This window comes from Drosophila santomea, chromosome 2L (assembly GCF_016746245.2).
Source record: "Drosophila santomea strain STO CAGO 1482 chromosome 2L, Prin_Dsan_1.1, whole genome shotgun sequence".
NCBI lineage: Eukaryota > Metazoa > Arthropoda > Insecta > Diptera > Drosophilidae > Drosophila > Drosophila santomea.
Genome location: NC_053016.2, coordinates 14,546,897 through 14,574,784, shown reverse-complemented (window position 1 = coordinate 14,574,784; position 27,888 = coordinate 14,546,897). Strand labels below are relative to the sequence as shown.

Here is a 27,888-nt window from a genome sequence, read left to right as displayed (position 1 = left end):
CTGTCGTGCCAAATGGCCAAGTGCCTGCCCAACTCGGCATGCAAATGTGTAATTATAGTTTGGAATATTTTCTTCAAGTCCACTTGACATTAAATCCAAGGGTTTATTGTTTACTCCTTATTTTTCCTTTCAGATACGTCTGAAGTTTATATTTAATGAGCATTTTAAACAGTATGTACAATATTAAAAACTTTTTTATTTAGAGGGTAAAGTAGGATATTAGTTGAGAAGCATTTGGAACGCTATTTATTGCTTTTTCTCTAGGACTTCCTTTTTTTTGGATCCGTTTGCTAAGTTTTTTTTCTTCAAAACATACATAATTCAAAATCTCTGAAAGTTAAGTGAGAACCCCAACGAAAAAGTAATTGCAGTTCAGACTTGCAAAATCCCGAAGGCAGTAAAAATTGCAGAATGACTGCGGATAAACCTATACAGTAATGTTTAAAAAAATGGTTTATAGCCAAAGGGGCATCTACCCAAAGTACAAAGAGATGTCTGACTTACAATTAGAAAAATGAGAAACAACCAGAAAACCTCAAGGAATATCGCTTACAAAAGTAAATTTAAATGAAAAGAATAGGCGTTCAGTGTGTTATGCAATCCGAGTTCTTCTTCAAGTACAACTCAATAAACATCTTCTTCTCGGCAGCCGCATTTGCTTTTCAACAAACGAAGAGGTAATTTGAGACGGGTTTTTGCCCATTGTCCAGTTGGTAAATGGTGTTAAAAAAGATAGAAAAACCAACTTCAAGGAGAACTGGATAACGAAAATATCCCATTACAATAGCCGGTGTGTATGTAATGCATATTGTATGATGGATGAGTTGAATCTGAAGCTGATGGCCTCAAGAAAAATTGTAATTTTGTGGCCTAATGCTTGAGATTGAGCAATGCTTAATGTGCCTTAAGTCATGATTACAATGCTGGATACTCGGAAGAATTAGTTAAATACAACAAGACTTTGTTAATGGGAACACCGATGTTGTGTATAATTAATATCCATTACAGGAGATACTGTGCCTTAAAAGTATTTATATTACCTCAAACCATCCAACGTTTTATTGCCCCTAGAAACAGATGCACACATCCCACCCAGAACTTGACTAATTTGTGCATTAAGTTCTTTGAATTGAGGCCAATGAAGAGCATCAGAAACGCTCCACTTAACGGCACAAAGTAGAACGCCAATTTAATTATGTTTTCCAAGTTATTGATGGACTACCCGACCCACCTCTGCCACATCTGTTTTTCATAGGTGCACTCGATTTATCAGAGAGAGTGAACTCATTTCGAGGAATTTCTTTGTTCTTAGACGCTACGCTTCGAGCTCTAATCTGGGGTACTTACCCTCACAGGCCACCGCGGATTCGCTGTCGGGATCTTCGCTATCCGGAACCAATTCCCAGTCGTCGTCATCGCCTTCGCCATCGGAGTTCTGACGCAGTGCAGCAAGGTCATCCATGCGATCGGCCACGCCATTCATGCCGAAGTAACCATCCTGGCACTCGTGGCACTTGGCTCCCATGACGCCCTCCTTGCAATGGCACTGTCCAGTGTGGGGATCACATCTGTCCTGCACCAACGAGCCCAATGGATCGCAGTTGCAGGATGGACAGCGTAGCTCAACATTGGCATAGCCCACGTCGCATTCATTGCACTTTTGTCCCGCATAGCGTGGCTTACACAGACACTGACCATCGGTGCTGTCACACAATCCGCTCTCCGATCCTTCCGTGTGGCAATGGCAGGGATCACAGCCAACAGCCGGATCACCCCAGTAGCCCAGCTTGCAGCGCTCGCAGTGCCAACCCTCGGTGTTTCCTCGGCACGTGATGCACTCTCCGGTGGTCACGTTGCAGGGTCCTCCGGCGCAATCGCAGCGCTGACAACTGCTTCCCAGCTGGCGGGGATTTCCAAAGTACCCATCGTCGCAAACTTGACAGTGATCACCAGTGTAACCCTCCGGACACTGGGTGCAAATGTACTCCGCGTGTTCTATCAGCTCAAACTGCGGATTCAGGTCCATGTAGTTGTAGCTCTTCAGCTGACAACTGGGCGAGAAGTTGTTGGAGTCCTCGGGTAGGGGACAGGCACAGCGCTTGCAATCGTTTGGCGTTCCCTGCAGGGGATTCCCGTAGTAACCCAACTGGCAACGCTCGCAACTGAAAATAAAGAATTTCAAATTTTCATTGATTTGAGTCTCGGCTGGTGGGTGACCCGGCTACGAGTGGTGAACTAGTCGAGACACCACTCAGCGTGGAGGTTTAAAACTTTACTGGGTGTGGATTGTCTTATGTGGATTGCATTGTCTTGCAGAAGGATTTCAGGTTTGCGTCCAAGCTACAGACTTTTAATTGAAGATTTTTTTAATTTGGAATAAACTAATTTCCTTAATTTAATTTCCAAATTTTTTACGGATAACCAAATGTATATTATTTTAAAGTTACTCACCGATCTCCAAAGGTGTTGTGCATGCAGTCGCCGCAATTTCCGCTCTGCAGATCGCAGGAGTTTGAGTGTCCGTTGCAGGGACACGGGATGCACTTGCTCAGAATCTGGTGGTCCGAGGTGTTCTCGTAGATACGCTTGTATCCGAAGGCGCAGCCCTCGCAGGAGAGACCGGTATAGCCAGCCGGGCAGAGGCATTGCTCCACTTGGCTGGAGGACTTTCCGCCCAACTCCACACCTCCTGAATAGATGACTGCTCTCTCGAGGGACGTTTCCCCCTGATCCGTGTGAAAAGCAGCTCTGATGAGGACAGCATCGAGGGAAACGAGAACGGAGAGAAATTGGGAACGGGTAACTGATTCCCCGTGGTAGTCACCGCCCTCGGTTCGCCGAAGTCTAGTTTTTATATCAACAACAGTAGGTGGCACGTGATACCAGCCCACCTCTGTAAGGGTTACATTCAAGTTGACTCCTAATCCCTCCAAGGATTCATCGCCGAAGGCAATCTTCAGTCCATTCTTGCCGACTAGGATGACATTGGGCCCAGTTGTGGCCTTTCCCGATCTATCGCCTCTTATCACATCCCAGGTCAACACCAGCTGCAGCCTCGATCCATAGCTGGTCAAGCGATTTCCCAAGTAGCCCAATGGAGCCTGCCAGTAGATGGCCTCCACTTCGTCCAGTTCGTTGGCGAAGATCAATCTGTTCGTTTCGGCATCAACTGGTATTGAAATGGGTTTTACTCTCTGTATATCGGTTAGTTTCCAATCGTTGAGGGTTTCAAAGGCCAGGGTCTGCAGCTTGGCACTGTGGCATGTTTGCGAGACACCTGAGCACCAACAGCTGGTGCAACCCTCTGCATTCTCAGCGCTTAGGTCAAAGTATCCGGGTGCACACTCGGAGCACGTGCTGCCCTCCACATTTAGCTTGCACTGGCAAACACCCGAGCAGGAGCCCTTGGAGCCAAGACTGCCCCTTTCGTCGCACTCACACCGTTTGCACTCGTCTCCATAGTATCCCGGAGCACACTGCTCGCAGTTCTTGCCCTGGAAGCCCTCCAAGCAGTTACAGCTTCCTCCGTCCGACTGGCAACCCCCGGTGGAGCGAGCAGGATTACACGAGCAGGGCAAACAGGGATCGGTAAGTGGGGCATCCAGCTCCCTGTAAAAGCCCATCTCGCAAAACTCGCACTCATTGCCAACCGTGTTATTCGAGCAGCTCTGGCAAATGCCCTTGTCCAGGAAGGAATCATAGGTGCAGCTCTCGGCGTGACCATAGCACTGGCATATTTCGCACTCGCCGCTCAATTGATAGGGGCGATCCTGGAACAGCGGACAGCACTGTTCGCACTGAGCACCACAGGTATTGTGCTGGCAGATGCACTGCAGCAGCGGGTCTTCCGGCGACTCCTGGGAGCGATTGGCATGCCCATGGCAATCCAGACGGGCACTCACCTTCAACTGTGACAGCGAGTAGAAGCTGTGCTTCTCCAGCGACGGAGAGTCCAGCAGCCAGTCCAAGCTGTTGTCCTGATTGGCCGTGGAGTGCATGCCCTGCAGCCGAATCCGTATATACCGGGTCGTTATGAACTTCATTAGCTCCGGACTTTGGTCCGTGGCTCCGGGGCGATTCTTCAGCAGCGAAGCATGCAGCACGCCGTTCTCCAAAGGACCTGGCTTCGAAAACTGAGTGGAGCAAATGATTTCTGTGTCGTTCTGGAAAACGTATTTGCCATTTTGACCGGATAAATTCCATCGCCGCTGGCAATCCGCATCGCTCAAACCGAAGTACTGCCATGGCTCGAAGTTAATCCCGTCCAGGGACTTTTCCAGTATCCACGAGGCTGGACGCGGAGAGTTGGCCGACTTCAGCCACACGGAAAAGATTTGAAAAGTCTGTAACAGATAAGAGAGTTTTAACCTATTACTATAAGCCTTAAATAATTTTTAAATGGGTTTGTATTCCTCCTCCTTGAAGGAGTTTGTTTTAATATTTTTATGCGAACTTTTTTATAAATTTTACCGATTGAAGAATGTATATTCCCACCATCACACCTCAGGAATCCGATTTAATAGCCGATGGGCAAATGAGCAATAAATTATGAACGCACCCAAATGTCAGTGTTTCTGTCACCAACTGATGTTTCTATCCACTCGCAGGCCCACGTATATCTCTGCATCTGTGACTACCAGCAGACTACGACTATATCTTCGCTAATGTCGTGTGGTACTGGCAAAATCTTTTAACCCAACATTGCCATCGCCGCGTCATAAATCTACCGAACTGTCAACCAACCGCAACCCTCCAAAACCGCCGCCCAACTGTGGCTCTTTCAACGTGGCCGGCAGCAGCAGCTGACAAGCGATATTTGGGAAAAACTGTTTGGTAAAAATAAGAAGAGGGAAAAATATCAAATCCACATCTAAATGCCAAAAACGTCGCGTGTTCGAGACGCTGAAAATGTTGCGCCTATCGAAGATCAGTGGCCAAAAAAGCCACACAGAAAAGCCAAAAGCAAGCCAGGCCAAAATGAGAAATCAATAAAAGGCATGCAATTGAATTTTCCGACGGGCGACTTGTGGCGAAGGTGTGGCCAGGTGTATAATTGATTACGACGCATTGACTTAGAGCAGCCACATGGCGCCATCTAACCAGATATGTGGCTAGTGTTATTTTTGAATTTTCCCCAACCTTTAGCTAGTCATCGCGAGTCCACGTTGAGTCCGCAGACAAATCAGAAAACGATATCTGAGAGCAATTGCTCTGCAGCAACTACCCAAAAACAACTCTATCAAATTTCAAAGCCACTTGCTTACCCACAACTCACTAAGTAGCTAATGGCATCAGCAGCACACATGCATTTTCCACGATTTTCCACGGCTGATAAAATGCAAAAACACAAGAAGTCAAATGCCAGCGAGTGTGGATGAAAAAGCAGAAAAAGCTGGAAAAAGGTGTGCGCATGCGTGCGTTCTCCTTATTGAATGCCGCCTGTATTCGATTACAGCAACAACGACGTCTGTCAAGCTGATAAGATTACAAAAGTAAATAAGCAAAAGAGACCGGCAAAAAATTAATCTGCTTGGGGGTTTTAAGCGGTACTGTGGAAGTGAAATCAACTTCAAAACATATAAAGCCATGCACAAAAGTGTATATAAATTGGTCTTCATCTACTTTATATAAGCTTTCATATTTACTTTCTGCGGCAATTAATCGAAATATTTGTTGTGGGAATTATAGGATTAAATGGTTCCCTTTTGCAGAATACTGCTTATAAACTTGTTAATTGGCATGCCACTAATTGCTGGCTGCACCATACTTTTCATCGGAATTTAAATAAATGTAGGTTGATAAGCTGATATAATTGGAATACGTCGCATAGAATAAGGATGTCAATTTTCAAACGAAGTGGATTAGTTCTCCAAGCAGATCATGAAGTCGACATGCCAGCTATGAAAACACATAAATAAGTCGAGAAATGTACTTTCCTTCGCAGTATTTGACTAACAGTAAAATAGTTCGCAATACTAGAGGACCAACTCTAAGCCCACCAACTACTATGTCCGCAGTAAATGCCAGAATCAAGCACTACTTCAGTGAAATGGCAAGTTCCAAAATGAAGTCTAACAAATCCTCGTCTTATAAAGCATAAAAAAACGTTTTCTAAAACAGAAATATGGTACAGATCTGGATTGGTTACGGTTTCAAGATTGGCTGAATGCTTCCAAGGAACACATTTGCCAACCAGCTGCAACTGGCTGAAAACCTATTAGAATACAGCTAAATAAATCAAATTGTATTTCATAAAAAAATATTTATGTACACATTACTAAATGACATATTGTAATATTACTAAATTGAGACAACACGGCACTCCGAAAGTGCCTTACACATGAATATGATTAAAATATTAATTCAATTTACGAAGGAGAGAAAGATATCGACTGCTACTGTGTAAAGCTTAATGTCATGGATAATAATCCAAATCTATTGTTTATTATTAAATTATTGTGTAATAAAAATCATTATTTTACCCCTCTACACAAAATACAATTTTTAAAAAGTTCAGCTCCACCAGTCAACAAAATCCACAACTCTTCCAATAACAAATTGATATAAAAACAAGAGAGAACGCTGTAGTCGAGTTTCTCGACTATTTGATACCCGTTACTCAGCGGGGTGCTACCGCACCAAAAACTGTCAGTGTGGAACTGTGGTGCGGGGTGCATATACATATATATTATAATTTAATGATTTCAACTATAGTTATAAGTTAAAATCAGCAAATAACGCTGATATTCTATTGGATACCAGGTTGTTCAAATGACTTTATAATATATTGGAGGAATATTCGAAACTAAAAATAAAATCCATAATCCACAAAATATTTGTGCTTATCATAGAAATACCAACTAGCTCTTTAATTCCAAAAGTAAATCAGCACCCGCATGCACAGTTGGGATACTGTAATTTCTTATCCCAAACTTCCGATATCTCGCTAAGGAGCCAGTGAGTTTGACACACACGAATTAAGGCGATAGGTTATCTCTAGTGAATTATGTTGTCCCCATCAAAATTTCTGTCCAGACCTCTGATTGCAATCAGCTCAAGAGCAGACAGCGCTCACGAACTGATTTCCTGCTGCCTGTTGAGCGAAAACGAGTTCCAGATAAAGGAGGTAAACTATGGAGAAGGCATCGTGGACGTGGACGTGGACGTGGACTCCTTGTGCTCCTTCTTCCCCTTGGAGATGTGAAAATCGTTGTAGATTGCAATCGAAGAAGCGGCAGGTGAAGGCCTCCGGCGTAACACTTTGACGTTTTTATCAGTTTCGACCAATTGACGGCGGACACAGCAAACTTGTTTACATCGTACCGATCGATGAAGATCACTCTTAGTATAAATATTTGGTCAGTGGACTGTCCTCCTCAGAGGGAGTGAGTTATTGTTTATGCACCGAAACCTGTTGCCAGATGCTCGTCAACTGATAAGAGCCAATCACAGAGGGACTAACAAAATTGTTAAAATATTCAGTGGAAATGGGGTATGCGAGGCAGCGAAATGGGATACCGATTTGGCTGGGTAATTTGAGTTGATAAACGAATTTGAGTGGCAGGAGGGCGGGCGCACATTGCATGTCGTAAATTACACGAATTAACATTTATGGCAATCAAATATTTATCGCTCAATGAAGAAAGTCCATCAGGCGTAGCCGACAGGAAACTTCCTCCTCAGCGCCCAAGCACCAAAAAACTAACACGGACACTCAGTTAATTGCCAAAAAAATATGCGCACAACGTGGAAAACCATGGCATCGTAAAATTTTCAAAAATAAACGAGCGAAAAATTGAAGTAGACAGAGTGCAGAAACAAATTAAAAATAAAAAGACAACAAATTTAGGGCTTGCCTACAGTTTCATTTTATCTTGCCGTATTTTTTTCTCTTTTGTTTTTGGCAAATAAAACAGTTTGGTTGCCCATTGGAACAAACAGAATCATCTATTTTTTGTTGTCCATTTTTTGGTTTTGGCACGCTTTTAGATAACTTGGTGAATGAACCCACATGGCAGACATGTTTCTCGTATATTTTTGCACATTTTCCTCCTTTTCTCTATCGTTCACTCAGACTTAGACTTTTCGACGTGTTTTGGCTGCTCGCATTGAAGTAATCGCAAAGTTTTGTGTCTGCTGCAAGTTTTTATCGCTGAAAATTTGCGCATTAATGCGGCTAAAGAATGAACAAAGTTTTCAATAACTCGTTTGGACTTTAAGAAGTGAAACAGAATTATACGAATTGAACAAGGAGCACTTGTGGTGTGGGGCATACTAAATCAAGAGCTTAATGCTCTAAATGCTAATGGAATGTGGTTTTCAAATGTGCTGCACCTCAATTGTTTGTACACATGTCTTTGGAATCAGCTTAGTTATTAATACTACTTGCTCAAGAACGATCTGATTAATGGTATTAATTAGTTCATTTAATTTAGAGAAGTTCTGTTATTTCTTTGTTTCATCGTTAACCAATTTTTGTTTCTGACTTTTGCACGCCCTGAATCATTGGCCATTAAAAATAAAATCCGCTTCCTCGCAAATGACTTGAAAACCATTCAAGCGCAGCTTCAATCACGTTGAGACTCCGAAACAAAAAACCAAAGAAACTAAAAAAAGGAAAGAATCGCTGGAAATTCATGCAAATGCAAGCAACTGAGGAAGCATTCTTTAAAAGGCAAATTCAGGGAAAATGTCGGGAAAAAACGAAATAACGAAAAATCGCCACAGGCACAACAAATAAATAAATTGACCATTAAAATAATTGCTGTGCCTAAAATGCGTCTCGTACGTGGCTTGTAGCACGCTTTGCTCGTGGTTGTTGCATTTGTTTCTTGCAACAGTCGGATGTTGTTGCTTCTGTTGGCGCTGCAAATGTTGCAACAACTTGTCAAACATTTGAATTACAGTTACGAAACCAATAGCGATGCCAAGTGACCGGCCCCTCGTGTTTTATTTGGTTTGTTTTTTCATTGGCCAAATTTGGCTAAATTTAATGAAGCAATTAAATGTCTGTATAGGAAAGTCATACACAACAAACATTAAACATTTCAAATTGGTAATACCCGTATTTGCCAAACTGGTCGATTTGATGACTGCCGGCAATACTAAAAACGCTTTGATGGCTCGGATTTTAGGAGGGTAAATTGTAAAATACCACAAGCATAGAATTTAAAAATAATATTGATTGGCATTACGTATAGAAAAAAATATTATTTACATTAAAAATTAATGTTAGAAGTTATTTATGCAAGTTTTGACACTTAACGATGTATCAGCAAAATTAAAACGATCCTCAAATCGATCATACTTTTTCAAACGCATTCCTATCTACCTATGCAACAACCTATGTTGTAAATTACTAGCAACACATGTTGCTTTCCATTTCAGAACATCTGAAGTATCCCAGAAGCGCACTCAAAGTTTTAGAGCCACTGGCCGCGTTGTCCGTAGAATTCTCGCTAGACTTTCAATTAGTCACGCGCGCCCCAAAGCCATTCAAGCATAAATCTAGACATTGTTGTACGAACAGACAGGCTGACAGACTGCTTACTGGCAAACTGACAGACTGGATGGCTGAATGCCTGACTGACTGACTGACTGGCAAAGAGACATATGTATGTATATAGTATGGACGGACAATCTCTGGCCATGATTCTGACCAGTCAGCGAGGACTGCCGGAGTCTGTCGCCTTTTTCCCAGCGCGGAAAGAAATATTTTAAGCTGTCAAATCTTTGACACACGCCTGTCGTTTCTATCTGGTTCCAGAGCCCGTTGCCGTTGTAAATCACTCGATTAGTCTAATTGTTCCAATCCACGCCGGGAGTGGAGGCGAATCCGTCGAAGCCTGGAAGTCCCAGAAGATTTTGTCGCCCATGAACATGGAAACGGAGACAAACCAACGTCAATGTCAAGTTGCGTCTAAGGTCATAAATCGTGTTCTGTTTCGGTTGGCTTGGCATTGGGACTCGGAGAAACAGAGGGAGATCTCTCTAAATAGTTGTGACAAATGCACAAGATATTTTCACAGCCAAATCACACAACACACTTAATTGTGGAGATAGCTAATTAGTAAACTTGTTAGGGGAGCATCTATTTTGTCGATGTCTATTGAATGGGACCGTCAGCAGCTGTTTAGAATGCCTGGGAAAAGGCTGGTGGTAATAAAATATACATTATTAGAAGATTTAAAATTTAATATATTTGGAAATACAAAATTGATATTCCCATTTAATGTTTCATAACTAAAAACATCCTAAGGGAAATACTTCTTGGAAAATTCCTGACAAGCTGTGAATATTCTTTGTCACTCAAGCAAATCAACGGAATGAGAGCGTGTAAATTTTGACACATGCCCCTCATTTGACTTCGTTTCCTCGGCATCCGCTATGTCCATATCTGAAAATCATGGGAACCTATACATTTTGTGCTCGTTGTCTGACCAAAAATGTAGTACATGCCACAATTGCTCTAAAAAAGAGCCAATCGTTCGACATTTAGATACACACATATATATATGTATATAAAAAGGAAGGCCATAAAAGGCTGGCCATTTATCCATTTATATTTGTATTCGGTTTGGCAACTAGAAATAAGTATTGTCAGCATTAATTAAGTGAAGAGACCAATTTAAATACTTCTGTATAAAGTTCCCCCTTTTGCAAAAGAGACGTGCAGGAATTTATTAATAAACTCGGAGAGCAACGCATGGCTGTCATAAATCTTTCATACTTTAAGGCATATGCAAAAACAATGTTTTTAATTTTAAATCACTTCCAGTCTGTGGATATTGCTCCTCCTCCTTGGCTTCTCGTTTTAATTAAGTGCACACTCAATGCCTCTGCCTTTGCCTTTGCTTTTGCTTTTGCCTTGGTCTGGGTCTGGGCCATCATTTTCATCTTTGTGTGCCGGAAGGGTTGTTCCAGGGGCATGTGGTATGTGGTTTATGGCAATGGGGGAATTATATCAAAACACTGATATATCTGCTGGAAGATTCGAGTGCAAGCCGCACTTGAATGTCAACTTTGCGTCGGCTGATGCAAAACAGATGATACACATTCCCCGCTTCGTTTCTTCTGTGGTTTTAGCACATTACTAGCCAATTGATTGGAGAAGTGCGCATCCGATGGCTTTCCGTGGTCGGATGCACTTTGAAATTCCAATTAACACTATCGGCGGACGATTAGCACCCAATCGAGATTTGAAGATCCGCGGCAAGTGTGAAATAAAATATGGTAACAGACGCCTTCTGGGAGGTCGACGCTATTTCTATTGGGAAACTGTTTTAAATTGTGTTTAAAATCGTCTCAAAAGGAAATGTTTATGTAATTTTCTGTGACTAAACGAATTACATTAAGTGAATCTAAAATTTGGATAGCAGAGTGTATTTATAAACATTCCCTGCAATTTAGAGTGGTTACCAATTGTTAACCTAAATTGATATATTAATTTAATCTTTGCAAGTCTGAAACTAAGAACTAACGGAAACAAAAACCATTTTCCTTGCCAAAGAAAGTTGCCACGAAAATATTACCATGTAAGCCAATATGACTTAATCAAAACTCCATCAAAACGAATTTATGTTGGCCGTTTTGAGCATTAGAACTGCATGGGCATCAAACTGGTTTCGATACCAGTCCCAACAGCGAGATGATCACATTTCAAAGTTCCAATTAGACAGAGCACAACATGTACAACGATGGATCATGGAGCTGGCGTTAAATCGCTTGTAAATGAGTGACAACTCAGCGGCTTAATTACAAACTGGATCACAGCTCGCCTGTCGCAAGAGCTTAGCACCGGCATTTTTGGATGGGTTAGATGACAGCACCCAGAGTTGGGACTCCATTCGGGATAAGTTCGACTTACCTGCTTCAGATCCAATAGGATGGTCACATACTCAAACTGCCGGCCACCCTGCAGCGTTGGTGATTGCCACCAGCCTTCTTCAAATCCTGATCCCGCCGCCGACGAGATCAGCGACTGTATGGAGCGCTGTTTGGCCCGGTCCGAGGAATGGGCATTGCAGATGCCACACGGCTTGGCGCCGACCTGTTTGCAGTACTCCTCGGCCCCGTTCTGGCCACAAGTGGCATTCACCGAGATCTCAGCCCGGGGAACCACGTTGAAGAGCGGCGGATAGAGGCCTCCGGAGAAACTAGATGAGTACAGGTCATCCGTTTTGAGCAAGCGAAGGGCTGCAAGTGGAGTAAAAACAGACATTAGTTTCGTTTGCCATGTGGAATGTTTTAGATAACTTTATTTAAGTTTGTGTACTGGAAATATCAATGCCCAGTTAATACATTATTGCGGACATGTTAAGTTTGATACTTAACGATAAAGTTAAATTGTGATTCCTTGTGGAGGCAAAAATAGTTCATTTATTATGTGTATTGTTAACACTTGTTTTTCCTTAAGAAAGGAATGTGTATCTACTTGTCCTTTTTGCATAATTTCATGTTAAGAAAAAGTATTTAATGGAATGTGTTCCGCTGCTAGTAATATCCACAGCTGTTCTCGTAGTACTCCTCCTCCAATTCGGTCAGCTCGTCGGCCAAATCCTTAACAATTTCGGATATTATTGCGTCATACTCCACTTGCTTGGCACAAAGCAGTTTCGATTGTCTATTCATTTCCTCTTCGATGGACGAGAAATCGTAGATAATACAGTACTCCTTGATGTCATTGACTAGCTTTAGTAGAGCTTCTCCTGCGCGAAGCAAATTGCCGGATCGCACCTGCATTTCAAGAGCATGCATTTCTTGTTGGGTGCCATCAGCGATTTGGCCTAGTGTCCTAGCAAACACCATTCTAAGCAGTTCCTCAAAGTTAAGCAATATGATTTGAACGTTATCTCTTAGCTGCGTTTTGTAGGAGTTTAGCAGGGCACCGTCCTTCTTTTTTGGTACACTTGAGTTCTCAGTCATGTTTTCGCTACTTCTCTTCTAATTAAAATATTTTCAGTTAAAAGAAAAAATGTGTAAAATATGTTTAATAACCTTAAAATCCACAATACTCCTCGACAATTTCCTCTCGAATTCAGTCACCTAATTATTAAACTCTAAAGTCTTGAATTCAACTGAAAATTAAATGAGTCAATGAACGTTATTAATATTGCGAATCAGAGGTTAACTTTCAATCAATGCTGCCGAAATCAGCTTGACGCCCCATTATTCAAATTCTGACAGTTTTTCCCAGGCCAATCAATTAAATTGCTCAAACCAAACAAGTCGAGAACAAGCCCTCAAGACAACACTGCCAATAAATCACCTACTGGGGCAGCTGCTCTGGATTGCTGTGAACTTTGTGCCATGAGAATTATTGATTGGTGGACTTGGCTAGCTGGCTGGATTGCATGAAAAATGTACAAGTATCTCGACCAAAAGCCGGGCAACTTTCGAGATAAACTTTATCGCTGACCAACAAACGGCAGTTGTAGTAGTTGGAAGTTGGGGCCCAGATGTTGACCTGGTATGCCATTTGCATGTTTTGGTAGCTCCAAATTGCAGTCTGCTGCCGATTGCAGTTGTTTCCTTTCGGCTGCCCAGCTTTTTTGGCAATTGTCAACATAAAACTTTGGCGAACAAGACAAAAATGTTGACGTAATTGCAGGAAAATGGCATATAAGTAATAGGGAAGGATCAACAGCAAACTTTGGGGCGAATGAGAAAAGTTTTGGCCTGGGAACTTGAATTGGAAGTTTCAATGGGTTAAGTGAGGGACGAACAGCAATGAATCTTCCCAAGAAATTTAAGGAGATTGTACATACAAATACATCTTTGTATTTTAGGAAGCATAGAAATATGACTTCTTTTGAACCTAAGAGCCACATTTTCTTCGCCAATCTCAGGTTGGCAAGACTTTTTAATGGTGTATAAATATTTTCATGTTTTGTGCCGCGTACAATTTGTCAAAACATTTAATCAGCCATAGTTTTCTCACTTAAGCTGTCAGCGGTGGAAAACGTGAATACATTTTAGAGAGGGGGTATTTGAGTATTAGAGGGGCGGGTTGGGAGCCAAAAAGGCGTAGACATGGCTCGGAATGGCCATTGAAAGGCCACCTCCAGCCTCCAGTCTCCAGTTATTTAACTTCTTTGCCTTTTTTCTGCTTTTGGCTTTCGGCTACCGCAAATTTGTCATTTGTCAAAACATTTAAATGCCATTTGCCGGTTTCCTCTTGAGTTGGGCGATTTTGACAGCTGTCGATAAGTTTTTCTTTCACGCTTTTAACACTTTACGCTTGAACTTTGCCCAGAGCAGTTTTTCCTGCTTTTTGCTTTGACGTGAAGACATTTGTTCGGATCGCTTTAAATCAGTTATTTAGGCAAGCCTGGTTTTCTCGGCTTTTTTTTCCTCAAAGTGAAAGTGATAGTCTCAGAGCTAAATTTCATATTTATTATTGGCTGGCATGTTTGGTGTCAATTATTGATGACTGAGGTATTAGTATCTTAAAAATACTTTATTGTAACTGAATCGGACTTTTTGTTTGATTTATTAAAGGTTTTTAGTTGCTTAACCGGCGATACATTTTCTTATACGCCATAATGAATTTATAATTTACGGTGTCTTGTTCGTTAGGATTCGATTTTTTTAAATTTCCAGCGTCCCTGTGCTCAACTCCCATTACTCTTATACACTTTCGTGTCTTCTTTAATAAAAATGTAAATATTTAATTTTGAAAGCATCTCCTCTTCTTTGTTATACATATCATTCATTATACCCATCATCTTTGCCCTGAACTCTTCCTTCGTTCTTCACATTGAGGAGTCTCTGGGCATTAAAGCCTATTTATGGCCATTTTAATATTTTTTGGCGGCGAGCTGTCAAAATGTTTAAAATTTTTCATCGTCACGCTGTCCTTTCTCGCTTTACCCTTTATTGCTTGTTTTTCAGCTACCGAATATCATTATTTGTATGCAAGTTAATGGCAATTTGGTTATGCAAAACAGTTGCAGAGTTGGCTGGACAAGCGAGTAATGACCATTGGACAGGAAGCGCTCCAGTTGCCAACTAACTGGAGATTACCTTAACCGCCAGCTTGTCTATCCCAGCAATTGGTTAATTTCCATTGCCATCTTTGAAGTTGCATTGCAATTGCAACGACTTAATAAGCAGCTGGAGAACGAGGAGTTGGAGTTGCCCCATTCCGTGCCTCAGCAATTTTTGCCTCCAGCTGTCGGTTTGTGTGCATAATTGGCCAGAAGGAAAACAAGAATGGCTGGGAGGAACCGGGAGCCCATGGGGCACAGATAGCCAAATCCCCAGCTGCCTGTCCGAAAATAGTGAAAATATTTGTGTGCCGTGTGCGCCATGTCGATATGAATGAAACGCAAAACAGTGAAATGCTTTTAGGTTCTAGAATCATGTGGATTCGAGAATTTCCCTGCAGATTCATTGCCTTTCCTGTGTGTGTGTCTATAATGGCTTATATTTACCTGACATCAACTTTAGGTACTTCAGTTTAATTCAGAGTTTTTAAAATCACTTGCAAGTTTATTCCCTCGAATATGATTTGCAAATAGAGCTGGAACTTGGAGCATCGATTTATGCATTTGCATTTTGTTATAGGGTTGGAAAGTAATACTGGCTTATCGGTTACGTATCGATTTCGAAAATTATGTGGAATTAAATAAAAATATTTATTAAAGCGTATATTAGTTTATGCAACATTTTATATATATGTGTACCTTTGGTCATAGTTGATTTTGTTATATGACATGTAGCCCCAGACCATTTTCTTGTTAATTATAGTTAACTATATCGTTGTATTAATATTTTAATATATCACTCAATTTTTATTTAATTAATTTTACTGAAGTGAAGAAAAATAATAAAAGTCTGCAAGTTTCGTCACGCCGAAGTGGAAAACGGCACACACAGCTCCTCAAACACCATTTCCCCCTAATTGCATCACCCACACATCGCGCCTCTTGTGGCTGTGAGTCATGCAAACAACAACGGACTCCATTGAGTGGCAGCTACCAGTCTTCAATACCAAATCAAGCATTACTTGCATAACCCATTGGAGTCATCGACCACATTGTCCCATGCCCATCATGATGAACATCATCATTGCGATCCCAGTGCAGACCATGGGCATGGATAAATATTTTTCCAAAACACAACTCGAACTTGGATCCAAGAACTCGCACTGGATGCCTCTTGAAGACGTCAGGAAAAGCCAGTAGCCGGTAGAGAAAGAGTGGTTGGTTGGTTGGTTGGTTGGTTGGCTGGACAGACAGACAGAGCATGTGTTCTTCTCACCACCATCGGTCAGCAGCTTTTGAAGCACCCACTGACGGGACCCAACAAGAACTCAGCTCCCCAGCATGCGTCTGGCATCCAAGTAGTCCAGCCATCCAGCCATCCAAGCATCTAACCATCCATCCATCCGTGAGTCCATGTCCAAGCCATCCAATCTTAACCCGTTCGTTCGGTTCCCACTGTTTCCCGGCTTTTAACGCAGCGCTGCACTGATGCATGACCAAACATCTTCAGTTCTGGTCAGTTTGGAGCTCCGTGCTCCCCCTCACACCGTTCATTTTATTTCTTTTCTTGGAAATCTGTTGACGCAGCTCGCCAAGACAACCCCGTGTGTCCATCGTCATGTTTGTCAGTCGTTGGTTTGTTGGTTTCTTGGTTTGTTAGCCAGTTTTGTTTATTTTTAATAAATATTTGACATTTGTCTATGCATTTTTCCCGAACCTCGGAGGACAAGTCAAGCGTTTGGCTGCCAACACCGACCGGGTACATTAATTTTTCAAGTACTCGAAACCAGTAACATCCCCCTCTCCCCACAAAAGGTTCGAGTTCGGTTTACACACATAGAACCCAGAACGCCCATCGAGGGTCGTAAAAGTTTGGCTCAAATTGTCACCTGTCACACACACCAGCTGAAAAGTTCTGAGGCGCTGCAGTTCCATTTCATTTCCCCTTTCATCTTTGCGGATGTTTGATTTGAACTTTGGATGCAAAAGGAAAGGAAATTGTTTACCAGAAAACTTTGAATGTGTGAAATTCCCCATGAAGTGTTGACACATTCGGGTCTGATCTAATTTTTAAGAATATCACAAGAACAGTGCTCATTCGGTTAGTTGAACTAACAGCGGAAAAGTGTTATAGAGTTCGATACCACTCAAAAATACTTTTCAACTCATGACTTCTTGCCATTGACATTGTTCCACTTTGTTGCCTAAAAAAGATCGAGAAATTCCCGAACAACCATTAAGCTCATTACTTAAGAGCTCTTAATTAAGCGACTTGTTTTATCTTTTATCTAATCGGGAATCAGAGTTGTGTAAGCCACTGGCAAAATATTTTCGTGTAGCTGTTCACTTAATAATTTAATAAGCCCCACGAAATCATGAAAATGCTACAGTCTTTAAGGCGAGCTCACCTTCGCTGCACTTGTGCTGAGATAATTATCACGATTTATGAGTCAAAAGCTCTTATCTACCACTTGCAATCATTGCACGAAAAGGCGTCGAAAGGCCCATTCAGCCATTAGCCAAAATGCATTGCGACCATTAGATGGGAAAGGTGGACAAATGGCTCCATCGTGTTTGCCAATCACTCGAAATGCATTTTCAGCATCGTTTTCCAAGTCAATGTTTGCCCCGCGTTGCTGCTCCGAATGCTGCACATGCGCAAACGAGATCTCGAGATCGGTTTTTGGTCTTTGGTTTTTTGGCTTTTGGTTTTTTGGGGCTTATGGTGGAGTCTCCTCTCATATCGCACTCATTAGTTACGCCTGAGTGGGTTTTGGGTGAGCTTTGTGATATTCGATATCTCTGCCAAAGACCTGCGAGGGGACACGAGTCGCCCACACTTCTGCTCCTCGGTAGGTTTCTTGGGAATCACTTTCAGATTTTTTGTGCTCTGTTAATTTGTCATCAGCTGTCGGATTTTATTAATAACCTGGCTTGTTTTAATTTTCGTGTTCTTGGTTCAGGCAAAGGCGCGAGTCGCATAATAAGTAATGTCATAATTAAATTTATAAAGTCTGACTCATCTTCGCCACAAACTGGTGGACTGGCACTACTGACAAGTTGTGTCGCCGACATTGTCGTCTGTCTAGACAAACTGAGATTATGACTGTCCCATCGGGCTGTGGCCACAGGAAAAGCCAAATGCGAAAAAGGGAAACTAGAGGAAGTCGAGGTGGAGTTGTGGCATTCTTTGGCTGCACAAAAAGAAACGAGATGGGATTAAAGTACGAACGGAAGGGGTGACTTCATGCGCACTCTGCAGGTTGCAGAAAAAGGGGGAAATATATAATACAATATATGTAAGTATCACAGAGGTTGCTATAACCTACCTAATTTATAGTTTGTTTGTTCAGGGAATGATATACATTTAAAAAATATTTTTAAAATTTATTTTATTTGCATTTGACTTTGATTTGAATGGAAATGTATATTCATAACGGATTTATATTTTAATCGCTGAGTATTTAAAAGTATATACTCATTATATTGCACAATACTCCAATTGCATAATAATCGAATTAGCTTAAACGCTATTTTGATTACTTTGTAAAAGTTGAATGGCTTTACAAGTTGTGAATATGCCCGAGCGGATTTTATAGGACAACCCATAACTTCATTACTGCATGTTAAATGGCACGATGTCCGTTGTAACGACTTAACCGGCAGTTAAATCAAACATTAACTGGGTCGTCCGGTCATCCGCAGGCACTGAGTGCTATTAATTCAAATTGGCAGCCATTAATGGCACACGCTGTACGCGATCGGCAATAAACAAATCATTTAGCCACAAGAGAGCTGTCCCATTCGGGTTTTTAAAGTCTTAAAAAAAAATAATAAAAAACTCAACGTAACGAAATGCCCCGAAATCGATGTTTTGGACAAACTTCAATAAATCTCTGGCGCAGTTTTTTCGGCGGCGACCAAATCAGGTTGGCTGCCAACCTTCCTGGCAATCACAGTTGACTTGTAAACTATTTAATTAGCACATGGTCCGTAAGCGTGTTAGTTTTGGTTGTAAAAAGGCGCCGACCGAGTGCTCAAATCGCGGGGAAGTCAACTCACGATCGCGCTGCAGGCGCCATTTGAGCCATTTGATGGCGCCGCCGCCGTTTTGGCCACCAACTGAAGTTGGCCAATTGTTAGGCCTCCTCCTCCTGCAAAACCCCTTTCGTTGACGTCCAAGGAGCTGGTTAATTGTTCATACATTGAAGAAATTGCATTAATTTCGCTTGTTTACGTTGCATGTCGCCCGACGCTGATGTTGATGATTCGTATCTCTCATTTTGACTACAAATTTTTATCGCCTTGTCGCCGACTTACTCATCTAACCAGTTTCGCCTCAGTTTCTTCATATTTCTCCGGCTTGTTGCTTTGTGTTATTGCCATTTGATAAGCCTTTATCCTGTCGCGTCAGCGTCACAAAAAATGTTGCTATTTGAGTGGCAATTAACGATTTTATTGAACAGGCTGCTGTGGAATTATCTCCTAAGTTGAATGCGAAAATGGTTGAGAAATCTTCGAGCCAAATTGATTGGTGTAACAGTTAAGCCAATGCGACATTGATATAAAACGAACAATTTTGGTTAAGCAAGTTGCAAATGCAATCCGACTATGATTGCGGGTGATTGGAAAATTAGAAAATACAAAATTTAATGAACTTTGCGACTTTGATATATTAATCATAAAACTAATCATCAATGCTCAGTTGAAGAAATCAAATATGTTACTTAAAATTTACAAACATTTGAAGAATAAAATTGATTGATTTGCGGTTTAAAAATTGGCCACAAAAGTAATTTGCGAACAACATTTTGGCAGACAACAAATACCTCGCAAATATAGTTTCAAGGATTCAAAAAACCGCAATGCAATTATGACATTCCGACCGCAGTAAAAATAAATTTCAAGTAAACTCGAATGCTCATTTAAGAAATGCCAATAACTGGTTTCAGCCACAAATAGCCTTCAATTCGCATTAATTAAGCAATTTGTCAGGCGGCGTGTCGCGACGAGTCTGTTAACTTTTCTGATCCCAATCCCCAAAAGGCTCCAGTATCTCCATTGAATCGTATCGCATTCTCCTGGCCACTTTGCATGCAACGCGTCAATTTCTCATTGACTGGCCTTGGCCATCTGTATTTAGAACACTAATCAATGGCAATGCCAAAATGTTTCAATTCTCTCGAGCTGTCAGTGGCTTTAAGCCAGAAAGACAAGCCGCCAACGGCAGTCGACAGACGGGAACTTGAACCTGAACCCCAATCTGATTCCAACTTCAAACCTGAAACTGATCTTCTAGGATTCCAGCTTCCAACCATCCATGTGTTGGACACGCGTGTCTGCAGACAATTTGTTTTGTCGTTTCATTAGTTTCTCAGACTGCAACTTGATTTTGGCATTTAAAAGTGTGTGGAAAACGTATTTTCCAGGCAGCTCTTTTGGCCATTACTCAAGCGTTTTGTGGAAAATGCGAGTGGGCGGTACCGCAATTTTCAGGTGGATACCACAAGATTTTCACACTCCACGCGTGACTCATGTGCGGAGGCACGTTTCGGCAGCTGTCTGTCTGTCAGTTGGTTCCCCCTTCAAATAAGCCCATTTTCTCCATGCTCTGAACCCAGTCCGCTGATGGATGAGCCTCCGTTGCGCCTTCAGTCGTCCGTCGTCTACCACATTCAAAATAGATTGGCGAAAACTTGTCCGCACATCTGTAAATGCGCAAAAGATGCAGACAAGTGGCACTAAAGATGCAACAAAAGATACTCGGGGATGCCGTCTGCGTAATTCTTAGATTAATGAACTTAAGTTATTAAGGGGTTTTTGGCCTCTAGTGGATATTATTAATATAGTCACTTCAAATAGCTACTTTCACAGCGCATATCAAAATTTCCTGGAGCCCAAACAAAATGTGTTATCATTCGATTGGGTGGTCCTATCTACATTCATCAAAACTACATCCCGTGCAATTTCCCAATAAATGTTAGGGACTCCAAGAAGACTGGGCAGAGACGGCCAGCTTTTGATGAAGCTTTCATCAGAAAGATTACTGAGGGGGAAACACAAAATCACCTTAAAGAAAGCCTTTTTCAAACATTTACTTTCACAGATGGGAGAGGAACTTCTTTTAACGCGAACATAAAGCATAATTAGTCCACTGAACTGACAGCACTCCCGATTTAAACCCTATAATATTTACACAACACTTTCAAGTGTTTTCCCCGCAGTTCCGTTTGGATGAGATTCCGGCAAAAGAAAGCAGGGATTTCCCTTCCCAGAAACGAAAGCGTTTCATCTCTGCCAAAGTTCTGAGGAGTGTAAATGGATGTTTTATGTGAGGGAGGAAGTCGAATGTGTTGACAAGCAGAGGCCTGATATTGATATATTTGCCACGATGCAGGGTCATTATGTTCGACGCCTGGAGACTATACAGAAACAGGTAGAAGTGGAAACCGATACGGGTAACTTTGGGGGATGTCGAATATGTGTTTAGCTTATCACTTGCATCGCAAGCCGATACTCTGTTCCAGTCTGAGGAGGCTCACCTGTCTGCCTAAGGGTATTTATCAATGAAGTTCAATGACAGTTGCCGTGGCATTCGATCAACGATCGTTTATCAGTCTGGAAAGTATTGACAAACAGCCTGATAAAAACACCGGTCTCCCTCAGCGGAGGTTACCAGTTATCTCACAAAACGAAACATGGAAATGTTCCATTCAACCTGTTGATCATTTGGGGATATATGCCATTGGTTGACACTTCGATACTGTTGAGATGGGTATGGAGTTTATTGGAGGGGGATAGTGGACATTGTCGGCATTCTTTGGGCAATCGTCTGATATTGAAAGGTCTCTATTTTAACAAGAGATTGAACAATATTTTAAATGCTTTTCAATATGAATACTGCAAGTAAGATAGTTTCCTAAACTAAAATCAAGATGTTACTTTTTATCGGGTATCTTCTATAAATAAAGATAGTTTCCGTTGATGCGGTTGGACCTCTATAAGTTCACTATAACTTCCCTTATCTACTACTTAAGATTGATTTATTCACTAGTTAGGAAACCATAACTTTTTGCGTTTCGTTTTAATTTAGTTACTTAACAAGCTGCAGCTGCTTCCCCCTCACAATTCCCTTTCGAACTGACCCACATTTTCTCGGGAAGAAAACAGAAGAAATCTGAAAACTAGAAACAATTTATTCGCTCGCCCGTCTTCGTCTCCTTATCTCAAGTGTCTGCGCTAACGAGCCTCGAATTTGTTATACACTCCGTGCGAGGCCCCTGAATATAGACCCTGGGTGCCCACTCCCAACTTCACAATCCTAACTCCCAAACATCCAAACATCCAAACATCCAAGCATGCAACCATCCACCCATTCCCATGACCATACTATCTGGCGTTTTCTGACCCACAAACGTGTGACTGCACATCAATAGCCGCTGACCCGTTAAATGTTCCGGTGGCCGTCATCATTCTGTTCAGTTCAGTTCAGTTCTGTTCCCTCTGCGGTTGTTGGTTTAATGCCGAGCTTTGGTCGACGTCTACGTCGCCGACTCGCAGACGGCGTCAATGTCTTATCAAAACTTGGTCTATAACATTAATTTATGGCCTATGCAAACACGGGAGAGTTTTTGGGGTACACCACTTCAAAGTGCCCAGAGTTTTTCTTTTCTGGTACTCTCCCAAGGGTTAAGATCGAACATCTCGGACCAAGTGGATAATTAAGTTCCAGAAGAGTAATGCTCCCCACTTGTGTAAACTCAAAATCGTTCTGATTCGCTCATGTTGATATAGGAGTTGTGAGGTGGATTTCCATAGATCATTTGTGGCGTCTGCTGGTCAGCCGAGTTCGGTGTTAAACTTCCCTTTATTTGGTCCACACCACAACTGTTTGTTTACAAACGCCCCTCAGTTTTCCCCGTTCGTGTTGTTTATACGCAAAGTTTCTGGCGTTCCTAGTTTGTGTGTTCCGTTTTGTGGTCTATAAAACTATTTTAATGGTCTTCAACTCTAGTTTAATGCTGTCGGAGTGCCCGATTACTTCAAAAGACTGGGGCAGAATTATTTGAAAGATATATTAAGTTTCAATATCAAATTACCCGAGGAGCAAGAACAATGCTCCACGGTCCATTGTTCGCTTTAAATGAGTTTAGCAATTGTTTTCCCATCGCTCTTCCCTTTGTTTTGGCTCAGTTTTGACATGTGTTGATGTGAGTATGGGGAGTTTTCTTCGAGTGTAGGCTGCACTATCGAAAATTGCGTTTTTTTTTAGCTGGCCAGCTGCCTTATGCATCCATCATTTTGTGCATTTCCGTTAAGGCAGCGCAAATTATTGGCCCGACCAGGTGTTACTTGGCCGATCTATAAAGTGCATTTAAATAAATTATCACAACAAAGGGCAATGTGAAGAACAAAGAGGGGGCCAGAAGTGAATGCAGGTGAGAATGAGAGATTTATAAACGATAAACAAGTCTGAGTTACAAAGGGAATACCTCGTTTCAGTAGATATAGAAAAACACTCGAGGAATGCTTCAAAAAATTCTTTCATTATCTTATTAAACTCCAATAAATTCGGTATAATATCTTAGCACATCATTTATTGAGTTGCTTTTTCCCCACCTCACCATAAAAGTGCATTAGTTTCATCATAAATGTATATTTTCCACCAAAAAAACTCTTGACCAACTCGTTTGAGGCTCTCCAAGTTCAATACTTTTGCTTTCTCGCATGGGTTGCAGGCAATAGAAAAGCAGAGTTCACTCAACTTTTACAAACTTCACATGTCAATAAAAACTTAAAAACAAATAAAACTCAATGACAACAGGCAGCAGCCGACCACTCTAAGCATTTTCCCACCAATCTGAATTTCCAGAAGCAGGCGAAGAGAACTGAAGTGCGCTTTTCATCTGCTAGCATTGTGTAATGCAGTTAACAAGAAACAAACAAAAATAAAGCCAGGCAAAACGAAACGAAACTAAATGTAGAAGGAGAAAAACCAATGAAGAATGCATTTTCTCAAACACTTTTCAATCGGCAGCGAAAAGCAAACAGCAGCTACATATGAGTTGGCCATGACTTATAGATAGCAGTATAAAGAATGTATCCGTAAGATACTTAATGAGCTGATAAAGTGTGCGTGTTTGTCCAAGTATCTGGCTGGTTGATTGGAAAACAAGCCGACAATCCCCCAATCCACGCGTATCGTTTTGATCTGGTCGAGTATCTGTATTCAGTATATCTGTATTTGTGACCCATTTCGCCATTAGGAAACTTTCGTTTTTCTCTAATCCAAACAAGCCAATCAATCAATTAATGCCAATCGAATCATTCGAATCGGGCGTTATAAATACGACTTTACCGGGCAATAATTTGTGCGATCAATTCGCGTTTATGTCTTCAGGGTTTTGTCGCTGAAAAGTGTTTCATTGAATCGATTAACAATTGAATGATTTAGAATTGATTTGCAATCATTATGGCATCAGGAAACCAATTTACGCATTAAAAAGTTTCTCCACATTTTCCGGTTAGCAAATGTGATTCCGACTGAATAATCATTCAATATTCGTACTAAAAAAGATACTATACTATCACAAATTTATTGTAAATCCTTTAAAACAGATAAAAAGGAGAGAGTATTCTAATTTGATTAGATATTACAGTATTCTGTTTGTCGTTTGTTTCTTTCGATTCTCACACAATATAAGTTCTTATCTTTCTAGGCTAATCATCAGCAGTTTTTATTAACCACACCATGGCATTAAGAAGTGATTATCATAAAACAGCTTTGGAATGAAATGTATCCAAACATTTCCACACGCAACTTGGAAGCATAGCCAATTTGCGTTGTCTTTGTTGTATTCCGGAACGAATTTTAACGACAAAAACTGTGGAAGAAGTGGACACAGTAAGCCACTTTAGTTTTATAACCATGGCAGTCGAGGAGATATTTTAATAAACCCTTTTCTATGGCCATGTGTGTGGGTTCTGGGTTCTTTTTGTGAAACACATGTTGCTATTAGCGCGTGAGGCATTCCAGAAGGCGATGCGCTACGCATGCCTCTATCAATTATCCTCTCCGGGGAAAAGACGACCTGCCTAACAATCGACCATTGTTGCCGCTGCCTAGTTACGGCATCTTGTGCCCTGCCACATCCTCCGCCTCTCCAGAAATCGACCACAATTACAGCAGGACCATCAGAACCAGAGACCCTGGCGCTATTGTTGTCCTCAATCCTCCAACTGCTCCCTCGCAGCGGTTCGGGTCATGTGTTCGGCAAACAAATGGCCTGAAGTGGCCAGGGACCCACACACACGCTCGAGGACAATCTCCAGGGGTTACATGGAACTTATAGGAAATCTAGCCACACATAAACATGTCCATATTGTATTTCTATTCATCTCTGCTGATCGCCTTTGTTCGCAGTGTTTATCGGTTCAATTGCCCTGCCAATTGTTGTGCAGAGGTAGGACTGTAATTTGTTTAAAAATTTATGTTTCGATTAATGGGGATAACCAGGGGCTATTACCATGATCATTTAAAAGATGTCTATGAATTTTTATTTATTATAGTTACGCACGTCACAATTTATTTATATCAACTGCAGAGAGTTATTGATTTGAATTTATATAATTTTAGAATTCAGATCTTTCAGTTTTTCCTCTAGTTGTCAGCTATTCACGAAGTGAATACTTTGTTTTCGCCAACTAACCACAGTTCACACTGCCATAACCAGAGATCTATCATCTCGCAGTTGGTCAGAGGCGATTCATATTCCTAATAGGCAAAGTTCACATAACAAAAAGCCAAGTTTTTTTTTTCCAACTAACGACAACAAAGGCAACACAAGGCCAGGGCAACTATGTATGTGCCAACGACCAAAGACCTGGCGACAACCACTGCAGCATAGCCGGACCATAACTGGACCTCTCACGTAATAACGTATAGAATTTCAAAAAAAAAGAGACAAAATAAAGAGCAGCTCAGGAAAATTAAAGAATCTCTTCCTCCTGTCACAACTTTCACATGAAAGTTCTTTCAACTTGAGCGGCCAAATATGGCAGAAACACGACCAGCGACCAGGAAACTGATGGCGAGCAATGCGAGCAACTTCTGGTGCTGCACAATCGATCAGGGAACCATATTTAGAAGAGCCCATCCATAGTTATAGACATTTACCTCCACCTCCACCTCCGCCTCCTCCTGCTCCTGCTGCTCCTCCTCCGGATTTCTGTAATTTTCCGTTGCGACGACGCTGCGGCGGCTTCTTCTTGGTGACGGATTCCGAGGAGGCATTAGCCAACATCGATTCCGAGTCGGCAATGTTACTTTCAATGATGAGGCCACTCTTGGTTTTGTGACGTCTCGATGATTGCGGTGACTTCTTTTTCTGCTTTTCGGGACTGGACGCAATGCGAGCTCCTGTCCAGGACACGATGTTCTGCTGCAGTTCCGAGGAGCTGTCGTTGAGCGGCAGGCTATAATCCTGGAGGTCCTTGGCACTGGAGATTCCGCTTAAGCGTTTGCGCTGCCTTTTGGCCTGGCAGTGGGTGACCAACAGGATGAGGATCAGACCGAGTGGCCATTTTATAAAATTTCCGACTTGCATGCTGGACGAACTAGATGCACAACGATCACTAAAGACACATTATATTCCGCTCGACTTTGAACTTGGATATAATTTCTGTGCTCTTTTAATAAAACCTCTTGAGATGCAAATGCAGGCACTTATTCCTTGGTATTTTCATTCATAATATTTTTATTTTCACTGCACAGATTGTTCTCTTTATTATTTCTTTTTCAAATCATTTACGATTTCCGCTCGAATTTTTTCTCCACTTTTTTACGCATTTGCTCTTGCGAATCTTTCACTATATTTGCTCGATTTTGCGTAGACTTTTTGCAACTTTGCTACTTCAAGATTTGTGCGCTATTTAATTTTATTTTTGTTTCAGACACATTTCCCACTTTCCTGCTCAGCGACAAGCAAACATTTTTCTCGCCAGCTATTTTCGTATCCTCGACGTGAAGTGTAAAAAGTGAACAAAAACTGAAGCCCGTATCGCTCGATCTTGCGTTGCAGGGAAACTCGGAAATGGCATACAGAATTTCGCATTCACTTATTTATTAGCAGTGGCTTATCGCATAATTGCCGTTTAATTTTATGACACATAAACAAATCGCCCGGAGCAGCGGCCGCACTATTCGAACGCACTATCATCTAGAATTCACATCCACCCATCACCCATTGCACCGCACAGCACTCGAGACCCGTCGCGTGTCTTGCTTCCTACGCAAACGACCGTCAAACACGAACTGATCGCACCGCGCTGCACTTCAGAGCAGCTCCGTGAGTGTGTGGATCTTGTGGATCGCATTCGCCGATTGGTTCCTTTGGCAGCGCTTCTTTTGGCTGTTTCTAAAGCTATCAAGATATTCCTTTTCAACCATGAAAACTTGCATTTTGTAGGCTCTGGCATAAATGTTAAATGTTTTAAAATCTATTTTTAGAAGAATGTTATTTTTAATAATCTTTGCGTTTACACGTGAACACTGAAGTAAAGACAACACTTCAAAAGGCAACAAGAGTGCAGGCGCAAGAGGAAGTGGCGGCATTGGCCTTCTGGGAAATCTAACACCTAGCAATGGGTTATGGGTTCTAATAAGGTACAGGCTTTATTGATCTTGGCCGATCATAAACTGCACGACCTTTGGCCGAGGGGAGTTTACACTGCGCATTATTATTTACTGATGGGAGAAAAAGGTGTTAAGATTTTATACCGCATCCGAAATCCTATAATTTACATACTAATCTGAAAAGACAATTTTATTTTGCCCCTAAGTCTAAGAAATAGACAAGTCTCCCTCACAAAAGTATGCAGTGATTTCAGCAAAGGATTTCTG

At 41.7% G+C, this 27,888-nt stretch overlaps 2 protein-coding genes across 4 annotated transcripts; both read right to left on the bottom strand.

Moving 5' to 3' along the window:
- Nucleotides 1-584: 584 nt before the first annotated feature.
- LOC120444130 (laminin subunit alpha-1-like) lies at nt 585-27,282 on the bottom strand. Its single transcript, XM_039623693.1, has 5 exons — nt 26,170-27,282; nt 11,867-12,195; nt 2,452-4,343; nt 1,348-2,162; nt 585-658 (listed from the first exon to the last, which is right to left on the bottom strand). The coding sequence occupies exons 1-5, from the start codon at nt 26,591-26,593 to the stop codon at nt 585-587; spliced, it is 3,534 nt and encodes a 1,177-aa protein (XP_039479627.1). The 5' UTR covers nt 26,594-27,282.
- Nucleotides 12,365-15,517, bottom strand: LOC120444375 (mediator of RNA polymerase II transcription subunit 22). 3 transcript variants are annotated; one of them, XM_039624109.2, is made up of 3 exons: nt 15,435-15,517; nt 12,997-13,076; nt 12,365-12,939 (listed from the first exon to the last, which is right to left on the bottom strand). In XM_039624109.2, exon 3 carries the CDS (start codon nt 12,922-12,924, stop codon nt 12,493-12,495), a length of 432 nt encoding a protein of 143 aa, XP_039480043.2. In that variant the 5' UTR covers nt 12,925-12,939; nt 12,997-13,076; nt 15,435-15,517; the 3' UTR covers nt 12,365-12,492. The 3 variants fall into 3 exon arrangements, with proteins under 3 accessions (XP_039480043.2, XP_039479958.2, XP_039480132.2); XM_039624024.2 differs by having other exon boundaries at nt 12,365-12,942; nt 15,435-15,515; XM_039624198.2 differs by lacking the exon at nt 15,435-15,517 and having other exon boundaries at nt 12,365-12,934; nt 12,997-13,158.
- Nucleotides 27,283-27,888: the final 606 nt, after the last annotated feature.

Bases quoted from the DNA above. Each gene is read 5' to 3' on its own strand.
- LOC120444375 (XM_039624109.2), bottom strand. From the start codon at position 12,924: ATGACTGAGAACTCAAGTGTACCAAAAAAGAAGGACGGTGCCCTGCTA.
- LOC120444130 (XM_039623693.1), bottom strand. From the start codon at position 26,593: ATGCAAGTCGGAAATTTTATAAAATGGCCACTCGGTCTGATCCTCATC. The intron at 4,344-11,866 runs GTAAGTCGAACT...TATCTGTTACAG, and splicing joins TCCTATTGGATCTGAAGCAG to ACTTTTCAAATCTTTTCCGT. The intron at 2,163-2,451 runs GTGAGTAACTTT...CTTTATTTTCAG, and splicing joins CACAACACCTTTGGAGATCG to TTGCGAGCGTTGCCAGTTGG.